Genomic DNA, 22,030 nt, shown 5'->3' on the forward strand with positions numbered 1-22,030 from the left:
ACACCTAAATGTTCTGCTTTGGATTGATATTATAACCTTACTCTTGCTATGTGTTAATTCTAAGCAAAGAAAAAAAAAGCTTAATATATGAAAAGAAAAATGTTTATAAGCCGGAATGTGAGAAACTGCTGCTATTTTTTTTTTTTTTTTTTTTGCGTCGTTTGCGTCACAGACGTCATTTCCGCACGCCCAGAACCCGGATGAAACTGCCATTGGGGCAAATGAGCAGGGCCACCGAGGCTGGTTGCATTTTAATATAACGGAGAGGGGGGTGTCGGAGCGGATTGAAGCCCAGCTGGATTAATGTCGACAGGACAGAGAGGAGCGCCAGCAGGGCCACGACGAGCAGAGACCCCGGTGTTAACAAGGCTGTTAGCTAACTGTGTTCAACTGTTAGCTCAGTAACGCGGAGCTTCTCCTGCTATTAGCCTGTCCACACACACACACACACACACACACACACTGCACGGCTTGTCAAGGCTTCACACTGACACAACACCTGCTGGATGAATGATGTCTGCCGCTAGCATTGACCCTCAGGTAAGCAGCCAGATGAAAAGCTCGGATCTGTGTGTGTGTGCGCGTGCGTTTTATGTAAAGATGTGTGTGTGTGAGATAAGAGAGAGTGTGCGTGTGTGTGTGCATCCCATTCCGTAGCAGCGAGTTAGCAAACCCTGAGGAGGTTAGCTTGAAAAACTGGCCCCTGCTGGTTACCGAAGGCCTGGACCACAGCTACCATTAAAACACCTGACTGGGAAATATGTCTGCACAACATCCAGCCCAGCATCTCTTTAAATGTGTCAGTCAGCTTATCATAGGTTTACAGGTGTGAATGTGCAGCTAGGATCATGTGTGATGCTATTTAAAAGACCCATTCAACTTGTTTCTGTTTTTCCTCCTTTCACATGCACCCCCCCCCCCCTTTTCTCATTTGACCACGAAGACATCGAAAGGACAAGATGCAAACAAAGGTAAGAGAAACATTTTATCTTAAACCTTCAGATGTGTTTATAAAGATGCCTCACATAAACATGGTTAGCTCCTGATTCAGCCCACTACACATCTGACTAAACCTTCCTGTTTGATGTCAACAGAGTAACTTCAACAGTATCAATATACTTGTATATTGGTCATCACATATTTAATTGTATATTTTGTAGCTTATGTTATATATTATATAGTATTTATGTTTTTCTATTGTGTGCCATGCACCACTATCACTTTATTATTTACTATCTGCCTACTTGCACATAGCTCTATATTTATATATATTTCCTGTTTACTGCACATTAGTCTGTTTACATCTTTAGTCCGATCGCTGTCCACTTACACTTACTTTTGTATCTGTGTCATTTTGTGTTTTAACTCTGTACTTGCATCTTGACACTGTATTCTTTTGTTGACACTTTATCTTTGGTTCAATTTTAGTATATATCGTTATGTGTGCCTTTGAGCCCCCCCCCCCCCCCCCCCCCCCCATAACGTTTTTTTAATTAAATTTTATACAAAATTGTTTTGCAGAAAAGCTTATCTCTTGAAAAACATTTAAAAGACCTGCAGCTCTAAAGGTTACGTTGATTTTTAAAGGGCACTATTCTGAAGCAAACAGGGTAACCTTTTTTTTAATTGTAATAAAAACACCAAACAATAGTCCTGTGGAGCACACATGAACCGCTTTTTGTGCACCTTCTGCCGATAAGATAATAAGATGTTGCTGTCATAATAACAAATGCAAAGAGATTATTTAAGACTTCATGAGGATATTTGGAAGTATTTTTTGGCGATCAGATGTCCAGCGTTGACAGCGGTTTGATACGATTGCAGGATTTCCAGTCTCTGTGCAGAATGGTTCCCTGCACCAGAAGGATACAGTCCATGACAATGACTTTGAGCCTTATCTCACTGGCCAATCTAATCAGGTATCAAACATGTTGCTCACTTGTGCACTTCTAATATGATTTAATTTTCTTATAAATTATTACTACTTCTTGTAGTTTTAACAGAATATTTTTTGTTCCTTTTTGTAGAATAACAGCTATCAGTCCATGACAGATCCTTACCTGTCCAGCTACTATGCCCCCTCCATTGGATTTCCTTACCCCCTCAGTGAGGCTCCTTGGTCTACAGGAGGCGACCCACCTATTCCCTACCTGACACCCTACGCCCCCCTCAGCAATGGAGACCACCACTTCATGCACGACACAGTGTTCGGGCAGCCGGGCGGGCTCAGCAGCAGCATCTATCCTCACAGGTTTAACTTTTTCCCAGAGAACCCGGCCTTCTCCGCCTGGGGCACCAGCGGCTCTCAGGGCCAGCAGACTCAGAGCTCAGCCTACGGGGGCAGTTACAGTTACCCACCTAGTTCACTAGGAGGCACCCTGGTCCCTGATGGTCAGACTGGTTTCCATAGCGACACCCTGAGCAAGGCTCCAGGTATGAACAGCCTGGAGCAGGGCATGCTGGGCCTAAAAATAGGAGGGGATGTGACAGGAAGTGGCTCTGGTGTGAAGAGTGGAGGCTCTGTGATCGGTGGCGGTGTGGCTGCAGCTGTTGCCACGGGCAACGGAGGCACTCCAATAGGAATGCCCCCTCCGAAACCTACATCGTGGGCTGCGATTGCTAGTAAACCTGCCAAGATGCAGCAACAAAAGATCAAGAACAAACCTGGAATGCCCATAGCTGGAGGAGGTCTGCCTCCACCCAACATTAAACACAACATGGACATTGACACGTGGGATAATAAAGGGACTATTAACAAAATGGCTCCTCCTCTGCCTCATCACCATCACCACCACCAGCACCAGCCTCAGCTTCACTCCCATGCTGCCAGTCTCATACCCCCCCTTCAGCAGTCTATACAGTCTGCCCAGTCCCTGGTGCAGCAGATGACCATGCAGGGTCCTCCACCTCCTCCTCCACAGTCCTACCAGAGCCACAACTCCGCACCGACACCTCAGACTCGCTGGGTAGCCCCTCGCAACAGAAACTTGTGCTACGGGGGTGGAAGCTTGGACAGCAGTGGCTCCTCTAACGGTTGCGGTGTTGGTAACGGAGTTGGAGGGGGTGGGGGTGTGCCTCCCGAGCCAGGCTCAGAGTCCCACCCTGTGCTGGAGAAACTGCGAGCGGCTCACAGCTACAACCCGAAGGAGTTTGACTGGAACCTGAAAAACGGCCGCGTGTTCATCATCAAGAGTTACTCTGAGGACGACATCCACCGCTCCATCAAGTACTCCATCTGGTGCAGCACAGAGCATGGCAACAAACGTTTGGACTCGGCCTTCAGAGCAATGAACGCTAAAGGTCCCGTCTACTTGTTGTTCAGTGTCAACGGCAGCGGCCATTTCTGCGGCGTGGCCGAAATGCGCTCGCCAGTGGACTACGGCACCAGCGCAGGTGTTTGGGCGCAGGACAAGTGGAAAGGCAAGTTTGACGTGAACTGGTTGTTTGTTAAGGACGTGCCAAATAGTCAACTGCGCCACATCCGCCTAGAGAACAATGACAACAAGCCCGTCACCAACTCTCGTGACACTCAAGAGGTTCCTTTGGAAAAGGCCAAGCAGGTGCTCAAGATCATCGCCCAGTACAAACACACCACCTCCATCTTTGACGACTTCTCCCACTACGAGAAGAAGCAAGAGGAGGAGGAGGTGGTGAAAAAGGTAACTCCATTTCAACCTTGCGTATAACACTGGGATTTAAAGGAGACATTTAAAGGCTGATATCGACTGCTGTAAATGTTTGACTTTAAAATAAAATAAAAAAGCTTTCCACCAGTCATAAATGATATTCTTTAAATATTATTATTCTTCAGATATGTAACCAGTAAGATGTTGTGCAGTCATCAAGCTTAGGCAATAAATATTCAGTTAGTTAGTCGTTAAAAATGTAAACGCTAAAAGTCAAAGTAAGTTAAATTTGTGATAACTGTCAGACTTTTAGGATTTATTGAGTCTCATGAATGAAAACCCCTCAAAGATCTCTGAATTGCTTAACTAGGCGTTTTAACACAGGTGACATTGAAAGTGTAGCTCTGACAGGCACATGTAAAAACCTTTCAACACATCAGACTGATGTCTCCTTTTTATTGTATTCTTATTTTTCCTCTTAAAATGTCCAGTGATCATTGAACACTAAAAGATGCTAAAAAATCAATATTAAGATGTTGTTTTAAGAGTTGTCAGAGGTATGTTTACTGTCACAAAATGTTTCTAATTGAAATAAAGCTTTGCATGTTTTTTTTTTTTTAACAGAGCTATGAACCTGCCCCAATACAGAGCCGGTCCCGAATGGATCAGGTAACGCCTCTTTTCTCTCTCTCTCTCTTTCTGACTTCATTGGGAACAGTCGAGAGGAATATAGTGTTAGGAGATTAAAGACATGTATGCAAAATAACAGTCATTTATCTAATCAGCCTTTCACATAGTCTGGGCGGCAGTAGATCAGTCTGTAGGGACTTGAGGGTTCCAGTTCAAATCCCAGTGCGGACTAGAATATTGAAGTTGGTCTGGTTGCTGCAGAACTCTCTCCACTAATGCATGTCCACAGTTCATGTATGTGCATGGGTGTATTTTGGCCCTGTGTGTGTGTGTGTGTTTGTGTGGGGGGGAAGCCTGTCTCTTAATAACGAGTGTAAAGCAGAATTTTGCCTCAGGGATTCATAAAGTATGTAAAAGAAAAGAAATGATCAAATGCATTCCACGGTTAAAGTGCAGCACAGCAGACGGGGTAGATTAATGAAACAGTGACTCATTTGTCGCTCCTCTTGCTTTCCATGTGATGAATCTGATTCTTTTAATGAACTGTTGTGAAACGTTGTAGTAGAGAGCAACTGTCAGTGTCGGCCTTTAAATGTTTCTCATTCATTCCTCGTCTTTTACAGGATCGTCAGAAGTAAAAAGAAGACGGCTGTTGATGGAAATTTAGATTTAAAAGGAAAACACAAGGACATGAAGAAATTGAAAACTAATATTTTTTTTCTATTTAATTTTATTGACTTTGGCCCATGACAAACTTTTGACCCACGTTGCTCTTGGTTCCCTCTTGTCTAAAGATGCGTGCAGGGATGAAGCTCGTTCCACCGGTTGAATTGCTTCAATAATATATATTTTCTTTTTCTTTTCTTTTTTTAGCCTTATAAATCTTTATTGCAACCCCTGGAACTTGCGTTCTTGACTAAATATAAGTAACAAATATCTGCACGTCTGTTTTTGGAAAATCTTGACAACATGCTGCTGATATTCGGTGACTGTTCACTTTGTGGTTTGTGTGTTGGAGAAATGTTAAGTGCTTGTATCGGTTAATCTTAATGAGTGAACAACACTTTATTGACAAATGTCTGCTATCTGTGTGTGGCCAGTTGTGTTTGACATGATCAAAAGAAAAGAGCTTCTATAATGCCCCTGTTTTGATTTGCTTTTAATTTGTAATGTTAAGGGGTGTCTTACTTTGGTGGAAGAATGTGTTCGCTGAGAGTTTCTGTTTGCTTAGACATAATCGTGACATTAGAGAGCGTAACTGTTAGAAGATATTTTGAAGTAGTTTGTCACCTGGCTGACGAATGATCGAAACTTAGGTGGAGAAAATGTGTGTCACTCCGGAGTGGAGCCTTAACATTTCTTTTCAGCACGAGTGTTAATGAGGTTTTTTTGTTTCTTCTTCTTCCATTATTGTACCTCAAAATTTTCAGCGATAGAGATTCAGGGAAAAGTCGTCTAGAGATAAAACGCTCTCAAAGGTGGTCCCTCTCTTTCTTTTTCAAAAGATGGAATTACAAATCTAACGTATGAGTTCAGGTTTTAATCAACAAAATATTCTCTCTCTTTTTTTTTTCCCATTACGAGAACTTTTCTGTTCAGAAACAGGGTCTCTGTTTATGTATTCTGGAGGAAATGTAGCATGTATTGCTTTTAAAACTCTAGCCAGGCCTGTCACTTTGTCTGTTGTTGTTTTTTCTTAGTTCTTTATTAACAATTTTAATCTCGACATTCTCATCACTTTCATTGCTATGACCTGTCCTCATCATCCTCAGACAATGTAAGCTTTAATGTACCGGCATTTCTAACTGAGATCACATCAAAATGTTTAACTGTAGCATTATACTTAACTGATTTCTTGTCAAGTGTATGAAAAACCCAGAGACTAGCCTATATGGTATATGTTTGTGATTTTCTTTCTTTCTAAAAAAATAATTGCTTGCTGTATTTGTGTGTATGCAGGAGTGAAAGAAAAGAGAGGGAGTATGATTGTGGAGCAATCAGAGTTATATTACTGGTATTGGAATATAGAAAATTTATGCAAAAAAAGGTTTTAAGTCACCCCTGAATTCAATATCCATTGTACCAGAGGTCACCACCACATTCTTAGATTAAATCATGTTCATTATTAAAGATATACTTATCTGTAGGCTGTTTGCATGTATTTTATTTATTGTGCAGAATGATGCTTTGACACAAATCACAACATGTATTGAAGGATTTATAGTCTGGATATTGTGTAGGACAACCCAGATTTAAACCAGGGAAAAGATCCCCTAATGTTGTACTCAGTATAAAATCCTGACGATCAGATGTGTAACATCTGGAGATATCTTTGCAGCGATCTGGGGACAAAATGAAAGTTATTCGTGTGTTAGTTTTCATTGGTTTATATCACATGAACAGATGAATTGTTGATTTATTTTTTTCATCTCTTAGAATGAGCTCTCAACATCCACGGAGGGGGCGAACCTTAAACTAGAAGTCCAACAATGTGCTTCTACGGAAGTTCAGAATGGACAAATCTCACAATAGAAGGTTTTTTTTTCCGTTTTCTAATTTCAGTTGACTGGATTTATTTTGGTTTTGTGTTGTTTGTTAGAGTGTAAGGAAACTAAAGTTGTCTTAAGGACTGCAACCAGTAACTGGGATTTTCTATAACCAGATATTAAAAAAAAAAAAAAAAAAATCCATTAGGTTTAGAAATGTAAAAAGACTGGTGCTCTAAATTGCTAATTTGGTCTGTTCAACAGTCAAAAACTGAAATGACATCCAGTGTATTTTGATATGAAAGAAAGGCTGCACAGTCAATTAAGGGTACGCAGATGAAGATAGTTGGATGAACATTTCATAATTAATCACAATTAATTTCAGCATTAGCCATCAGTTTGGACCCTGTAAACCTGTTGTCAAAGACTCATTTCGGATTAATAAATAGTATACTCCTGCAATAATAGAAATTCAAGCACTACAAGCAGAGCTGATCAGATACCAGATTCGGTGAGACTGTGGAAACATTACAACAGATTTTGGTCATGATGAGCGGCCATAGAGCAGACAGTCTTTGTTCCTGTGAGTACAGCCAGGTGTTCTCTCTCTCCTTTTTTCTGCAGATGTTTAAAATCTCTCCCATCAGTGATGCAGGATGTTTGAGTGAGTGTGTGATTCCTCTCTTGGCATTCACCGCGTGCCTTAATTGTATGTGTAATAAATCAAGGTCCGCCGTGAACACGAGGAGCGGTAATCCAGCTGTTTTATCGACAGAAGTTGGAGCATTGTGCGGATGTAACCAAGAAACATGCGCACACAAATAATTAAATAAATGTGAACAAAAGCCTGAACGCAATTTACGCCATGCAATTTGGGTATTAACCTACGCTTTAGTTAAATAATTTCTCTCAACATCAATGACATATTAAGCATGCGAATTTATGCTGTAGGCCTGTCAAAATACATGATTTTCTTCTCGTCCTTTTTTTTTTTGTCTCCACCTAATGAAGCTCCTCATGTGACGCCATAAATAAATGTCCTGTTCCTGAAGTCAGCTGCGTGCCTTCATTATCAGCTCGGGCTCTCCTCCAAATCCTGCGTTGTGTGTTTCAAGAGATGAAGGTGGAGGAGGCCAAACAATACCGTCCACAGAGCTGTGGCATCATCGGTGGATACAGGCGGACCGCTCCGGTAATCGTGTCCAGTCAATCAGGGGGTTTGTTGTCTCGAGAGACAAAATCGTGCCTCAGTCCTCTTGGACCTCCAGGATGAATATACCCGAAAGGTTTTTTTAAAATGTCTTTTACACATCAGACATTTTTCTACATCAAAAACCCCCCCGTGCTGATCTGCGTGCATCTCTCATCCGCGCCTCTCATAGGCTAAAGCGAAAAACGTCATGACGTAGATCAATTATTCGATATTAACACACTGGACGCTGCCTCACATTAAAGCAGATGCAGATTATTATGGTTTCGTGTATCTTTGTTGCGTTTTATTCTGCTATGCCGACAAAAAAAACAAACCTCACCGAGTTGTCTGATGCGCTCATCGAGGTGCTGAAACCTTCCAGCTCCACCAGGTTAGAAATAAAAGCCCCCTTCTGTCAGTTTCATTAGACTTGGATAGTTGTAGCCTAATGTTTGATGTATGCCAACCTCCTTGAGCTAGTTTTATGCAAGAGCCCCAGATTAAGAGGTCCTCATAAGGGGAACCCTAACTCTAACTGTGTTTACAGGTGTTGGGTGTGCTGCCTGTAAATGTTAAAACGTTTGTGTAAGGCCTCACGTGATGTCACTTCAGTCAGCACTGGACTGGGATAATAAACACAAAGTTTAAACAAGTCTTGAAAAAAGGAGAAGGGATTTTAGAGGTCTGAGGGCCGCCTCTCTTCTGGCCAGAGAAGCATTGCGGGAAATGTGAGCTGCAGGTCTTGGAAAAAGAAGATTATGATGAATTTAAAGAAAACTGTTTCTTTGGGTTTAAAAAGGCTTATGGAGAGTTAAATATAGTGTTAAGAGTGTACGTGTTGAATATTGTTATAATGGTAAAATTAGGAATGTGAAGCTCCTCATGGGCATATTTGTTTGATACATTTTTATACTGTGATTGTTTGCACCTCCCATTCTGTTGTCGTTCATCTCTGTGGATCTCTTTTAATAATGGATATTTGACTCATTTATTCCCACAATTCTTAGTAATAATAATCCCGCCCGCATAAACACCCGCACAGATCTTTTTTTTAACTTAATATTATATGATCATAGATGCAAATTATGTTGCATTGATGTTGCATTCTTTATCAGTAAACCATCAAACTATGGTGTGATTGTGTTTGATTGGAATTTACACTGCAACAGCCAATCACAGACTGACTAAAAAGAAAGTATAAACTACGTGATGTAGCCTACGTCACTGTAGCCACTCGACGTTACCGCGGATTTTTGAAAGCTGGATGAGTTTTGCCGGCTTTCTCACCTAATTTTGCCACGGATATCCATGTAAATCCAGGCTTTGCCGACTGTTCTCACAGCACACACCTTTGCCCTAAATATAGGAGCTTCTACAGTCATGTGTGAAAACTCATTTTCAGTGCAAATACAGTATAGGATTATTAAAATATGCGTACTGGCTGATAATAATTGTCCCCCCATGCATTTCATATGGCCCCCCTAAGACTACGATCTGGTTACGGGTCTGCCTATTCCACATCTACAGTAGCTTGTGTCTTGACTTTGAAGGAGTCTCCTTCTGCTCAAACCACTAGGTGGCGCCTCGTTAACCTTTTTATGTTTTATCCTGGAAAAAATGCTTCAATGTTTTGATCAAAATGAATGACCTCTTAATTAAATCTATCCGATGTTTTGAAGACTGAACATTTTATGCACTTACCTTGTTGTTGTCTGTTTAAACACAACAGTTCAGTGCACCTAAAAAAACACATCCGTGATGCAAGTTTGACCGCAGATCTTGAGAATAACACTTTGTAATTAGTTTGAAGTTTCCTTGTACAACTTCTCAGCATTCATTTGCGGTGGTAAATTGTTTTACTTTTTTCTCAGTTTGGAGCTCTTTACTCTAAATGATGGAGAGTTGACAATATAACTAACTGAGAACTTAAAGAAGTGTGTGTGCCATGGGTGTACAGTGGGATTAGCACTAACAAACTCAAACAAATAATTAACTATCAAGAAACATGGAAATAAACACAGAGAAAATAAAAATTACCAAACAGAGCTTTATTAGAATGAAATGTTGGTATTTCATGATCCTTTAGAAACATCACAAACATACATGTACAAAAGTGTGACTCAATAAACACCAAAGCTCAACTATTCAACACCTTCTCAAAAAGTTGTGCTCAACTAAATAAATATTTTATTAATTTACTTTTAAATGTATTAACATGAATAAACTATTGTTATCGTTAAACCAGTAGGGTGCATTCAGCTGAGTTAATACATTAATATAAACATTTTTTGGATTTTCTTTCTCTAAATATTTATACATTTATAAACATATGTACAATTCAGTTATCACATGTAGCACATCAGAGTGACTTGCAGTGAACACAATATTTTTGCTGCATCCTTTTCTGATCCTAAAAAATTGTGGTCTGTCAGTCGAGTTTGTAACGTAATCTCAGAGTCAAATCACAACCAGCTTACTGCAACCTTCCAGGTCAACACGGCGAGCTTCTCCAAAGATGAGGAAGACCCCGAGGCCTGTGGCGTTCACCAGAGTGATGAGGGAGAACATCCAGGTCCACGACGAAGTGACCTCAATGATGTAACCTGTCACAGAGACCATCAGCAGCCCTAAACAGCAAACAACAAAGAAGAGAGGTGTTTGAGATCAGTGCCAAAACATTGAATTCATCTTTACTGTATAAGAGAAGACATTTCCCTTTATACAGCTCTAAAAAAAAGTCAATAAACTTAGTGGATACATACCTCCAAAAGCCCCCATCATATTCATAAAACCTGTAGAAGAAAAGGAATTTTGATGAAAAGTCTTGAAGCGAACATTGAGATTAGTATTAGTTTAAAGAAAATAAACATTTCGACTGCTAACTACTAACCATAGAGAGCACCAGCACATGACGGCGTGAGATCCTGCACATTCACAGACACACCTCTGAAACACACAGCAGCAAATTAGCTCATTAGCCGTAGCTAAGTAAACAAGAACAGCTCTGTATGAATTATTTCCAACCAGTGAAAACAAAGACAGTAGGCAAAGCTTCGGGTTGTTAATATGCTATCATTTGAATCTGAGGATAAAAATCAACAATTAAGAGATCTTAACTGTAATCTAGGTATCCAAAGCATCATATATATTATTCCTCCTCGCTACACAGCTCCATTATTGTCCCAAAAAGTATCTCTGTTTCTATGAGTGACGTGTCTCTTCATGACTTCGACATCATGTGTTTATTCTGTGTCACAAAACCCTGTCAAATACTGACACTGTCCCGCTGCTGTAAACTCAAACTACAGCACCAGATATCTATTCATTTGCTGTATTAAATAGTCCCCACCAGAATAAGTTATCTACATGTGCTTCAGTAATATTAAGAATTAAATGTAGATTTTATAAAAGCTGAAAATGTACAGTCTGTGCTGTGACAGCTTCCTAAAATACATGTAATCTTTACTGGAGCCTTCATAGGTTTACCAAGGTTTAATATTTGGTCCATTTCTTTGCCTCAGTGTAATCAACTCACACAGAACAGCGTGTGTGTGCATGTCAAACATGTACAGCTTTGAATGGATGCCAAACAAGGTGTTCTTCCAGAGCTCAGCAATGCAGGGAATGTGCACCGAGTGATTAATAATCACTAGCTTCAGACTCACACTCTACAGACTGATGATGAGTTAGAATCTGAACTTCTTTGACTCTGACTTGAACCCATGTTCATTTTACTTTAAACATTTATTTTTGGCTTTTTGTGCCTTCATTTGAGAGATAGGACAGTTGGAACATTATCATTTATACTTTTATATAGCTTGGCATTTTTCTGATTGGGTTAAATTAGATCTTATATGAACTGTTTGAAATACATTATATTGTTATGTTTCCATCCATTAGCTATACTGCTTTTCTCAATTGGGGTGACTCCTGCTTCTCATTCATTGTGACAGTCATGACTCAAAGAGACATTTACAGAAGATACTTGGTTTCTGCTGTATTTACATGTATATTTCAATCGTCTCACATTCTTCCTTTGAATGTTTTCTTAGTTTTAGAGCAAACTCAAATAGAGCTTTCAAAAGAACACGAGGTTATACGTAAAGTTTAAACAGACAGAGAGAATATTTTTAAATAATCCAACATACCCGCAGTTGAAGGTGGTTAACCCGATAGCAGCAGAGACGAAGACCACAGCAGAGGGAAATGATACAGCTCCAGGAAGAAGTACGATAAACATACTGGATAAGCCCATGGCACAGAACTGAGTTGGGAAAGACAAGCGGATAAGATATTCAAAGACAAAAGTACAGCCACATCACCAAAACTCTGGACTTTGTTTTATATCTCTCAGCTTGACTGAGAAAAGCTTTCATTTATTTTTTCAAGAGAACTTAATCCAACCTACAATGCAGTATGTTTACACAAAGAACAACATACAACTGTGTGCCTTACTAGGCCAAAGCAATTGACAAGCTTCTCCTTTTTCTACAAAAGGCATACACTTACATGGTTACTGTGACACCCAGTACTCTCTGCCCCGGGGGGCTTTAAGGCATGTGATTACGCGTTCGAAACACAGACCAATAATTCCAAGATGAACACCGGAGCAGACAAACTCTTCTCTCACCACACACTTTATAAGAGAACACTAACACACTGCAGCATTTCCTCACTTACCTGCATTGTCTTTCTCACAGTTGCTACGTCATATCCTGCAGGGAAAGAAAAACACAAGAATTGAGCAACTTTTTACAGAGCAGGTTTAGTTTCAGACTTTAGCAAAACAATAAGAAACAATACAATGTTCAATACCTTGCTTGATGAGAAAATCTGATAAATATCCCCCACCAAGTGATGATGGGATTGCTACAAGCCATGGGATGACATTATACACCCATCCCTGAAAGAATAAACACATCCACTGAAAAAATTAAAACAATTTTGTAAAAGCATTTAAAATGATGTGATGCTGTCTAAAGTGTGGAGTGGAGCAGTGAATGGTAAAGGGTGTGGCTGAGTTTATTAATTACTAGTGGTTGAGACAGACAAATACCTTGGAATGAGGAAATGATTCTTTGAAGTATGTTGGCAACCATGAAAGCAATGTGTATCCTGTGCTGCAAATGCACATATGAGCAAATATCATGGCCCTTTGAAGCAAAAATAGAGAGACATGGTCAAACTGAAAACCCAACACTCATGTATTAGTAAAGTGAAATCAAAAAAACATCCATACCAGACGGCTGGCTCCTTCAAAAGATTCAGCCAGCGAGTTTTTGACAGACTCCTTTGGGAGTTAATACTTGATTCCTTCTGCTTGGGGGCAACTTCACCTTAACCAAACACACACTGCAGATTTTATTAGACTGTTGAATGAGTGTAAGTGTGACACGGTTTATCATAAAGAAACACAACAAAACTAAGGCCAGAGCCACATGAGCTGTGTATGAGCTGTGCTGTGTCATTTCAACATGTTTATTTCCCCATGCTCACACTTTTCGTTAAATAAGTATTTTTATAAGCAGGTTTGTTTAAATCTTTTTCATAAGGAAGCAGTAATGGAAATGGGTTAATATAAGTAGCTACTAAAGTAGTTAATCTGTAGAGACTTGGGTTGGAAACTAGAGGGTTGCCGGCTCAAGTCCCGATGCGGATCATAATATGGAAGTTGGTGTGGTAGCTGGAGGGGTGCTAAGGCACTTACTGAGTGCTGCAGAGGTACTCTTGCCCCACTGCCCTGTTGCGTGTGCAGCAGTACCTCTCTCAATAACAGAGTGTACAAAAAAGAAATGAGCTTGGGGATTGATAAAGTATATAAAATGAAATATTATACGTGTCCTCACACACACAAAAGCAAACAGACCAGTGAAAAAAGGCAGGCTTTTATTAAAGAAACATCCTGAAGTTCCTTTGTTACTCAGGGATATGGGACTCAAAAATGTAGTGTGCAGGTACTGTACCTTTTAGGAAACACAGCCAGACAATTAGAGCCCAAACTCCAGACAGGAAACCAATACTGTAGAAGATGCTCTCCCAGCCAAACCAGTCTAACATCAGAGACCCCATCCCGCCAGCTATTAAAGTCCTGAAATTAAAATATGGATGGTGTGTTCGTACTGCATGTGGAATTATTTGTGCGTGGGCTTTTGTTAGTGTACAACATACCCAAGCAAGCTTCCACTGTTCATCGTGCTCATTAAAAAACCTCTCTCTCCTTCCTCTACCCGCTGGGAGCAAAGACTGGCCAAGGACGGGAAAAAAACACCTACAGGACAACGTTAGGAGAATCTAAACTCAGGGAAGATTTGATGTCTGTAAATGAATTGCACTTAGATTTCCTGGGAAGCATAAGGTGAAACCACTCTCATTTCTGCATAATGTACATGCAAAAGAAAAATCTAAAGCAAACAGCTGGTTAGCTTAGCATAAAGACTTATGGTCATGAGATAAAATAACATGTAACAACCATATGAAGTAGGGATGAAATGGTTGTGAAACATGGGGCCGATTTTGGTATTTTGATACAGATGTTCAGAATAACTATTAAGCCAATTGCTAATTTCAATACAGATATTTTTCTCCTTTTTTTGGTAAAGGACTGGCACGATGCCAACATTTTATCTCATGTTTGACCATGAACACAGAACAGTTTGTCTCTTAATCAGCAGTTGAGTGTAATCGATGCATTAAATTGATACGACGTGACAGACAAACGTCAGCTACTAACATCAGTTCAAGCAACATTATTTGTGTAAGTATGTTAACAGGACAGATATAAAACTGTGAGCTGTACAGGTGCATTTGGTGGTCTTATGATGCTAGCATTTTCCTCTTTTTAGTATGTTAATTCATACTAACCATCTACTGGAGTTTGCAATCTCTTCATTGGAAATTTGGCAAGAAATTGAACATGTGTAGTTCAAAAAATCTTGGACTACTCCTTTAAGTGCTTGGTTCAAAACAGGTTTTTTTTATACTACTTACCCTGGAGAAGTCCCATGAGGAATCTGGCCATAGTCATGAGAGCGAGGATGTGAGTGCCCAGTTTGGCCAGAAGAGGAGTAACAGCTGTGATGAGGCTCCATGAGGCCGCAGAGATGAACAGGACTCGCTCTCCTCCCACTCTTAGATAAGAAAACAACAACAGGAGATACATCCTGAAACTTTAAACATAACTCACTGATACATATTTAAAGATATTTACTCATTGTTAAAAGAATCATGTGAGGGCAGCCTGCTGTTTTAATCAGCTGTGCTACTTACTTGTCACTTGCAAGTCCTCCAAGGATCTGTGTAAAACAGTAACCCCAGAAAAATCCCCCCAGAACTATCCCGCAGTCAATCTTACTCCAGTGAAAGGAGGTCGCCATTGATACTGCACAGATTGGCATGGCCATCCTGGCACAGTAGAGGAGACAGGTGCCCATAAACAGCATCGGGATCCATTTTTGGGCCACATGTCTGTAAGAGTGAAAAAACTCAATGACAGGGATCTAGATGTCAGATGACAGACAGGTTTTTTCCATCAGTTGATAAAACAGCGTCTACTACAGCCATGTAAGCCAGATGTTAAACAAGAGTGCTTAAAGAGACACAATGACAACTCTATTTCACAGAAGAGTGCATATATAAACAATATGGCAATGACGAATTCAAAACTATATATAATTTTAAAGGCACAGTTGCATATTCAAAACCGCAGAGGCGTGACCTGAGGGGGCAAAGGGTGGTCAGGGATGGAATTGCCTTGCATTGCTTTGGGAGCTAAGGGTAATTTATTTATTCCAGTTGTGGTACAGTAAGAATTATTTTGGTAGGATATTTCATTGAACAAAGTTCTGAAAGGAATTTTAATTTCACTAAAATCATTATTGAAAACAATGATTTGGTATTATGAAATTCTCATTCTCTGAGAAAGCCACTTCAGTTGACTAAGAGAGCTGGGGACCAAATGCTTTTTGATCTTATCGTCTGTGTTTAAACCATGACACCACATGTATAATTCATTTCTTTTTCTTTAAAAGTAAAAACAAATCTATTCAGTAGTTGTCGAGAAATCACTTTGAAACACAGTGGTCAACCAATCAACTCACAAAAATAGATTACCCTGCCAAGAATGAAAATGTAGAATCTTCTTCTAAACAGGAACCTAAGACAACACTTGAGCACATGACTCACTGAAGGTAAAGGAGTTACACCTAACAAGCAAAACGGTTCCCTTCTACTTTGGAAATTAAAAATGTATGTTGCTAAATTGCATCAAAAACATGGCAAAGTTGACTCATGGGAGTAAAATTTGCTCGTATGACTTACCGGTAAGCATAAATAAAAGTAATAGAACAAATGACATTCTGCCTTAAAGCTTGAACTAGATGAGGAGTAAAGAGATCCCCAACTGTGTAACTCTAACCAGCAATGACTATCACTCAGGTGAAGATAGATAGATAGAAAGCCTTCAACTATCAAACTCTTAGTGGAGATCCAGGCAGAGGATCACCAGTTGGGTTTATTTTAAAGGCGATTTTATAGGCTACCACCAAATTTGGTGGGCAGTCTGACATTAAATAATGCATTGAAGGAGTTTTATAGAAGTATGATTGTTTGATCATTTTAAATAATCTTATATCAAGGTGGCCAAGTAGGTTAGATTTGTTTTGGTTAAATTTGAAGGCATAATGTGCCACATAATATACTTTGTAGTTACATGAAGCCAATCTGTTTACAGTCACAAACTATGTTCAAGACGGTATATTAACACATTTTTCACATAGTATTCTAAGTTTGATCTAAACCTTGTGCAAACTCACCTGGGCCACAGGTTCTGGCCTTTCAGCTCCTCTTCCAATGAATCTTTGGCGTTTAAAGCTTCACAGGATCTGCTACCTTCTCTGGATGTTTGCCTGTCAGCCATTTAGAGAGCACTGCTGTCTTCTCTGTCAGCCCTCCTGCTCTGAGAGACACTCTTCGATTTCCTCATGCACTCTGGCAGACGAGCAAAAACAGGTCCGACTTGTTGAAACAAAACTCAAAAATAGTAGCAGCTAGTGATTTGAAAGAATGACAGCAAAGGCTTGAATGACGGTTTCACTCTGCATAACATTTGCATGTTGCACTTGGTCAAATGCTTGAAACATGTTTTTGTTTTCTCTTTCTTTTACCCTTAAAGACATTTCCTTAAAATGTGCATCACACACAACCAATACTGATCGAAATGAAAATACATCTACATGGTTCACAAAAGTTTTATTTTAATAATTGCAAATATGATTTTTAAAAATGTTGAATCATAAAAGGACGTGAACTCTCTGGGACTCAGGGTTTGCCAATAACTATAAAGACAATACCAACTAAAAAGATAACATGAATGGACAACTAGCAGCAGGTTTTGTTTTTATATACAAAAGTAAACAAATGAAAAAAATAAAGACAGGTGCATCTCTCCCATTGAAAAAAAAAGATACACTTACATGCATTTTAAGTGAGAATACTAACGGTCTTCAAAAGTGGTAAAATGGACATCAAGTTATGTGACCTGTTTCAAAATGCCTGTATAAATTCAAAGTGTCAATGCTTTTGATCATTGTGATTAATACAGAGCCAATAAACAAGAGTATCAGTTTCACTCTGGACAAACGTAAAAATGAGACATCGCACTGAAGCAGATGCTTTAAAAGGACCGGTCGTTCATTTAGCATGTCTTGAATGGAGCATCCTCCCTTCATCATTCACAGAATAGTATCCTCACCTCCCGTAACCTCAGTCCAAAACTTGACCATTGGGAGAATTTGGTGGGCATTACTTACTGCCGGCTCCTAAATGACTTCAAGGTTGTTACACTCTAAACTCTCAGTTCACAGCCTCAGTCGGGACGTATTTCACCCTCACACACACATAAAAGGCAAATTTCAGGTTTAGAAAGCAAGCGGTGGTTTCTTAAGCAAATCATCAGACATATTAGCAAATAAAATCATAAAATATTATATTAATTATAATGCTATATTACATTAATAAAGTGTATATTTCCATTGAATTGAAAAATACTTACATTGTGTGTATGAAATTGTACAATAATTACTGATTCTTGCAGTGTCATATCAATGTAAACATATCTTTACTAAAAGAAACAAAAACCAAAACTGTGTTTGCTGTTCAACTTTGAAAAAGTTAACTCCGCCTTCTTTAGAAACCCTGGTTGTGACTCATCATATGCCCAGGTATTAACGTTTATATAATTTTCTCTATTTCTGGCACAAAAAAGTCTTGTGGGGATGATGGTCACAATAAATAATAAATTTAGCTTATGCTTTAGAAAGACAAAATTTAAAACAGCCATTTATGTAAGAATCCAGGTTCCTTTTTTGAAACTAAATATTTTCTTTCAATTTGCAAATACAGAAATGTACAGATTGCACAATGACGTACGTCTTCCCTCTCATGACTGAAACATGAAAAAACAATGTAGCATCTGTTTATACATATAGATTACCTGGTTGTCACACAGTCACTGACTGATCATAAATTAAGGGGACGTGAAAGGTGGTTGTTCTCGTCTGTGTGGGTGTTCACTTTGGGTCCTCGATGGTTCCCGTGCTGAGGTCAGTCATTTTGGGATATTTCACCTTCTTCTGGTCCAGTTCATTCTGTGCCCACAGCAGCAACTTCAGAAGTTTAGCCAGTTTAGGTGTCGACTCCCTGTTTTCATAGTCCAGCACGGCTTGGTTCACCTCACTCCACACCTGTTTTAAAATAAATATACGTGTTGTTACAAGCATAGTCCTTCAGCATTACATGTTTAGTTCAGGTATAACAAACATCTTGAGTCTTTGCCCGTTTCTGATGTTCAGTCAGTGACTACAATCATCAACTTTATCCATCTAGTCCTTGTTGCCCTGTAACCTGCCCTCTTCCTGATCCGCTCTATTGTATCGTAGAAAGTGTGGTATACGTTTGCAATATAAAAAGAAAAAGCAGTTGGATATTTTTTTATTGATTTTGGGGGTTTTTGGCAGCAGCGCAGAGATCTGCCATGTGGCCTGCCAGTTTTACAGCGACATTATCTTACATGTTTTCAAATGTGTGTTTGTAATGTTTTTGCTTGTCATTATGAACATTCATTATTGTGCCAAGAACTCAGATGATATTCGTGTACCTTTTGCCGCTGCATCATGTTGAGCAGGTCTCCAAAGGGCGACTCTTCAGGGTTGTCAAAGGCCAGAAGAGCTAGTGTTCTCTCCATCTCTGTAAGACACTCGCGGCTCTCCTCTCCCTGCTCGGCCAGTTGCGTTTGGGCAAACTCCAGTGCTGACTCAGTCTCCCTTAGCCTGATTAACTCAATCAAATGTTGCTGCTGCGAAAAGGGAAAAAACAAGACGCAGTTAGTTCATTCAAATGTGGTGCATTCTAACCTGCAAAGACGATTCCTTTTAAATGGCGTCCTAGGTTATTGTGTACAGTGAGAAATGTTTATTCATTTGATTAACAGTCGTCATTGCACACTTGGATAAAGTAATAGAGCCTTACTTAGTTTTTAAGAGATGATCATGTTTTCTTTCTTTCATTCACCTTATAAATCTCATGGTGAATTGTGTCCACCACAAAGATAACATGCGCCATTTGTTAAACGCTCATTTCAAGTTCACGCAGAAAACACAGAAACGGTCCATGCAACTGTACCTGCAGATGAAAATACAAGTAACGATTGGTGTCAAGCAGCTCTGGGTGTAAGCTGTTAATGAGTGCTATAGCTTCTTGTATTTGCCCCTTTAGGATCATCTCTCGGATCTTTATCCTTTCATCCAAAGAGTCCAGGTCCACACTTGGCTCGATCCCTGACTCCATCCGAAACTTCTCTGCTGCCTCCTTGAATCCCTCTTGAAAAAAAAAAAACACGGTGAGAGATATGGCAAACATAAGTGAATTAACTATCTTTTTTTAAATTGTGGGGTTTGTGTTTTGAGCCCACAGTCACTGTGTGGTCAAGCTGCATGCCTCACCTGTGACCAGGTAATTCATAATAAGCCGATTCATGTCTGCTCTTTGTATGTGCACATTGTTCAATTTGTCCATCCACTCTTCTTTTGTGATGTCTTCAGGCTTTTCAGCATAACTCATCATTGGGATCCTGGAAATTGGAGAAGCCATTGGAGACACAGCGAAACGTGAGCAAGACTGACACAGCTTGGTCACAGTTTGTACCTACATGAACAGCAACGTTAAGGAGATAAACAAAAACAAAAAAAGAAGAAAAAAAAGATTGAGCACAATTATGGTGAACAAACGATTCTACCTTAAAAAGCCACATTGATTATTTAACAACATATGCTGTATTTTTTGAAGTTTAGTGAGCTTGTGGCTTTCAAAACAAACCTCATTTCCTTCTGGGCTCCAGCTAGTTAGCAGCCTGTGTGCGTTTACTCAACTTACCGTGCAACACAAACGGTCCGGCGGTTATCTCTTCGATCAGACGAGAGAATTAAACAATACAACAGCAATCCTGAATACCTTTTAGTGCTTCGATACAGGGGGAAAAATATATTAACAGGGGTTATACAGTCAAGCTTTACGCGGCTAGCTACTCAACCAAGCTAATGTGATAACCTCGCGATAGCAACGTCACTCCTGCGAGCTTTTGGATTGGTGAGAAGAGTGACGTCACGGTTGCCGAGGGACAGTCACATCCAGTGCAACGAGCATGGATGTGTTTTTAACTATCATTATAAGGGAGCCAAAAACCGATCTGCCTCTGAAATTGTATGATTTGTGTATTAAATATGTGTGTAGCCCACACGTAAAGATAATATAATAGAATAAAGATAGAATCTCTCTTTCTCAACATATAATAACATGTGCGAAAACTCATTCAATTAGAGATATCTAGCAAATATTAGGACTGTCTGTTTAATGCTCTGATCGGAATGAATTGTGTGTGATTAAAACAGATTAGCATGGCCCACACAGTAAGCAGATGCAAGTGAATCATTGAATAGGCAGTCGAATGGGCCTTATTGTGCAACTGCTCAAGGCCCAAAAGCAAGCAGCCATTTGCACCCAAAGCCCTAACATCTTGTCATGTCTGTCCAAAATGACTTGCTTTTTTTTTTAGCATGCACTATGACTTAATGTTCTTGTGAATTTACTGCCTGCTGCTGAGTGGCACATCTCGGATAACCCCTCTAAGCTTTTAGGCCTACTTTTCACCTCCTTCTCTTTTTGCCTTTTTATATTTTCATTTCACATGCTGTGTTTTATTGTTTTTGTATTATTATTATTGCTCATTTAGTGTCTAGGAAAGGCGATCAGATGGTTATGAGCCCAGGTGAAATGGGCACAATAACAGTGATGCTTATTTACCCTATAAGAACTAAATTATAGGAAACTCCACATTCCTTTCTTTTCTTTCTTTTTCTTTTTTTTTTTAATGAAAATGATCTAATGGTTGGCTGCTTTAAAGGTGGAAGTTGCACCACATATACATTTCTGTATATTTTGTTGGGGGGACCTATGTAAAAAGTTTTTATGTACCCAATAGTTCATCTTCATATTTCATAATGTGTTAAAATAGAGAACATATCCAATGTATTTCAAAAATAGAAAATATGCAGGCAAAACGTGTTTATTGCAAGACTACAAAGACAACTGTTTTTAACATTTTTGCATGATCTTATATTGCTCCATGATCGCATGAATTGGCCGACAGTATACAACACATACGTTTATTTTGCTTGATGCCCTTTTAAACTTTTCAGATATTTCATTCTGGTTTCAAATATACAATTAGTATGGAAACAGATGTCCCACATTAATAGTAAAGTCCAGTTTTGTATGCAGTCTGATCTCTTAAGGAAAACATCTGGTTGGTTGGCTATATAGGCTAAAATAAAATAAATAAAATAAAATAAATTTTGAATGAAGTAATATTTAGGGACCTACACTCATTGACACTGTCTTTGTCCATGAACAGAGATGAAGGCTAGAACTGCTACTCATTCAAATAAGATTGTCTTGGAAAAATAGCACAAATTGGAGAAAATAAAGGCCAAAGAGACTTCATTTGCATAATGATCTGCATTCAAACATTTAGAATATTTCTTGAC

The 22,030-nt window shown here is 39.4% G+C and overlaps 3 protein-coding genes across 4 annotated transcripts; 1 reads left to right on the plus strand and 2 right to left on the minus strand.

Moving 5' to 3' along the window:
• The first annotated feature begins 160 nt into the window (after nucleotides 1-160).
• On the plus strand, nucleotides 161-6,402 carry ythdf1 (YTH N6-methyladenosine RNA binding protein F1). The gene is made up of 6 exons (XM_079358613.1): nucleotides 161-540; nucleotides 944-971; nucleotides 1,825-1,919; nucleotides 2,028-3,659; nucleotides 4,251-4,295; nucleotides 4,880-6,402. Exons 1-6 carry the CDS (start codon nucleotides 511-513, stop codon nucleotides 4,892-4,894), a joined length of 1,845 nt encoding a protein of 614 aa, XP_079214739.1. The 5' UTR covers nucleotides 161-510; the 3' UTR covers nucleotides 4,895-6,402.
• Nucleotides 6,403-9,966: 3,564 nt separating this feature from the next.
• On the minus strand, nucleotides 9,967-17,090 carry LOC306833375 (voltage-gated purine nucleotide uniporter SLC17A9-like). Its single transcript, XM_079358610.1, has 13 exons — nucleotides 16,745-17,090; nucleotides 15,201-15,398; nucleotides 14,922-15,061; nucleotides 14,103-14,202; nucleotides 13,898-14,022; nucleotides 13,174-13,270; nucleotides 12,991-13,087; nucleotides 12,750-12,837; nucleotides 12,615-12,649; nucleotides 12,083-12,198; nucleotides 10,825-10,880; nucleotides 10,697-10,726; nucleotides 9,967-10,561 (listed from the first exon to the last, which is right to left on the minus strand). Exons 1-13 carry the CDS (start codon nucleotides 16,846-16,848, stop codon nucleotides 10,392-10,394), a joined length of 1,356 nt encoding a protein of 451 aa, XP_079214736.1. The 5' UTR covers nucleotides 16,849-17,090; the 3' UTR covers nucleotides 9,967-10,391.
• Nucleotides 17,091-17,163: 73 nt separating this feature from the next.
• Nucleotides 17,164-20,589, minus strand: LOC306833376 (glucose-induced degradation protein 8-B homolog). 2 transcript variants are annotated; one of them, XM_079358611.1, is made up of 5 exons: nucleotides 20,361-20,589; nucleotides 19,931-20,132; nucleotides 19,611-19,807; nucleotides 19,087-19,284; nucleotides 17,164-18,673 (listed from the first exon to the last, which is right to left on the minus strand). In XM_079358611.1, exons 2-5 carry the CDS (start codon nucleotides 20,076-20,078, stop codon nucleotides 18,500-18,502), a joined length of 717 nt encoding a protein of 238 aa, XP_079214737.1. In that variant the 5' UTR covers nucleotides 20,079-20,132; nucleotides 20,361-20,589; the 3' UTR covers nucleotides 17,164-18,499. The 2 variants fall into 2 exon arrangements, with proteins under 2 accessions (XP_079214737.1, XP_079214738.1); XM_079358612.1 differs by having other exon boundaries at nucleotides 19,931-20,058; nucleotides 20,361-20,588.
• Between the last annotated feature and the right edge of the window lie 1,441 nt (nucleotides 20,590-22,030).

Source organism: Symphodus melops, assembly GCF_947650265.1.
Source record: "Symphodus melops genome assembly, chromosome: 13".
Classification (NCBI taxonomy): domain Eukaryota; kingdom Metazoa; phylum Chordata; class Actinopteri; order Labriformes; family Labridae; genus Symphodus; species Symphodus melops.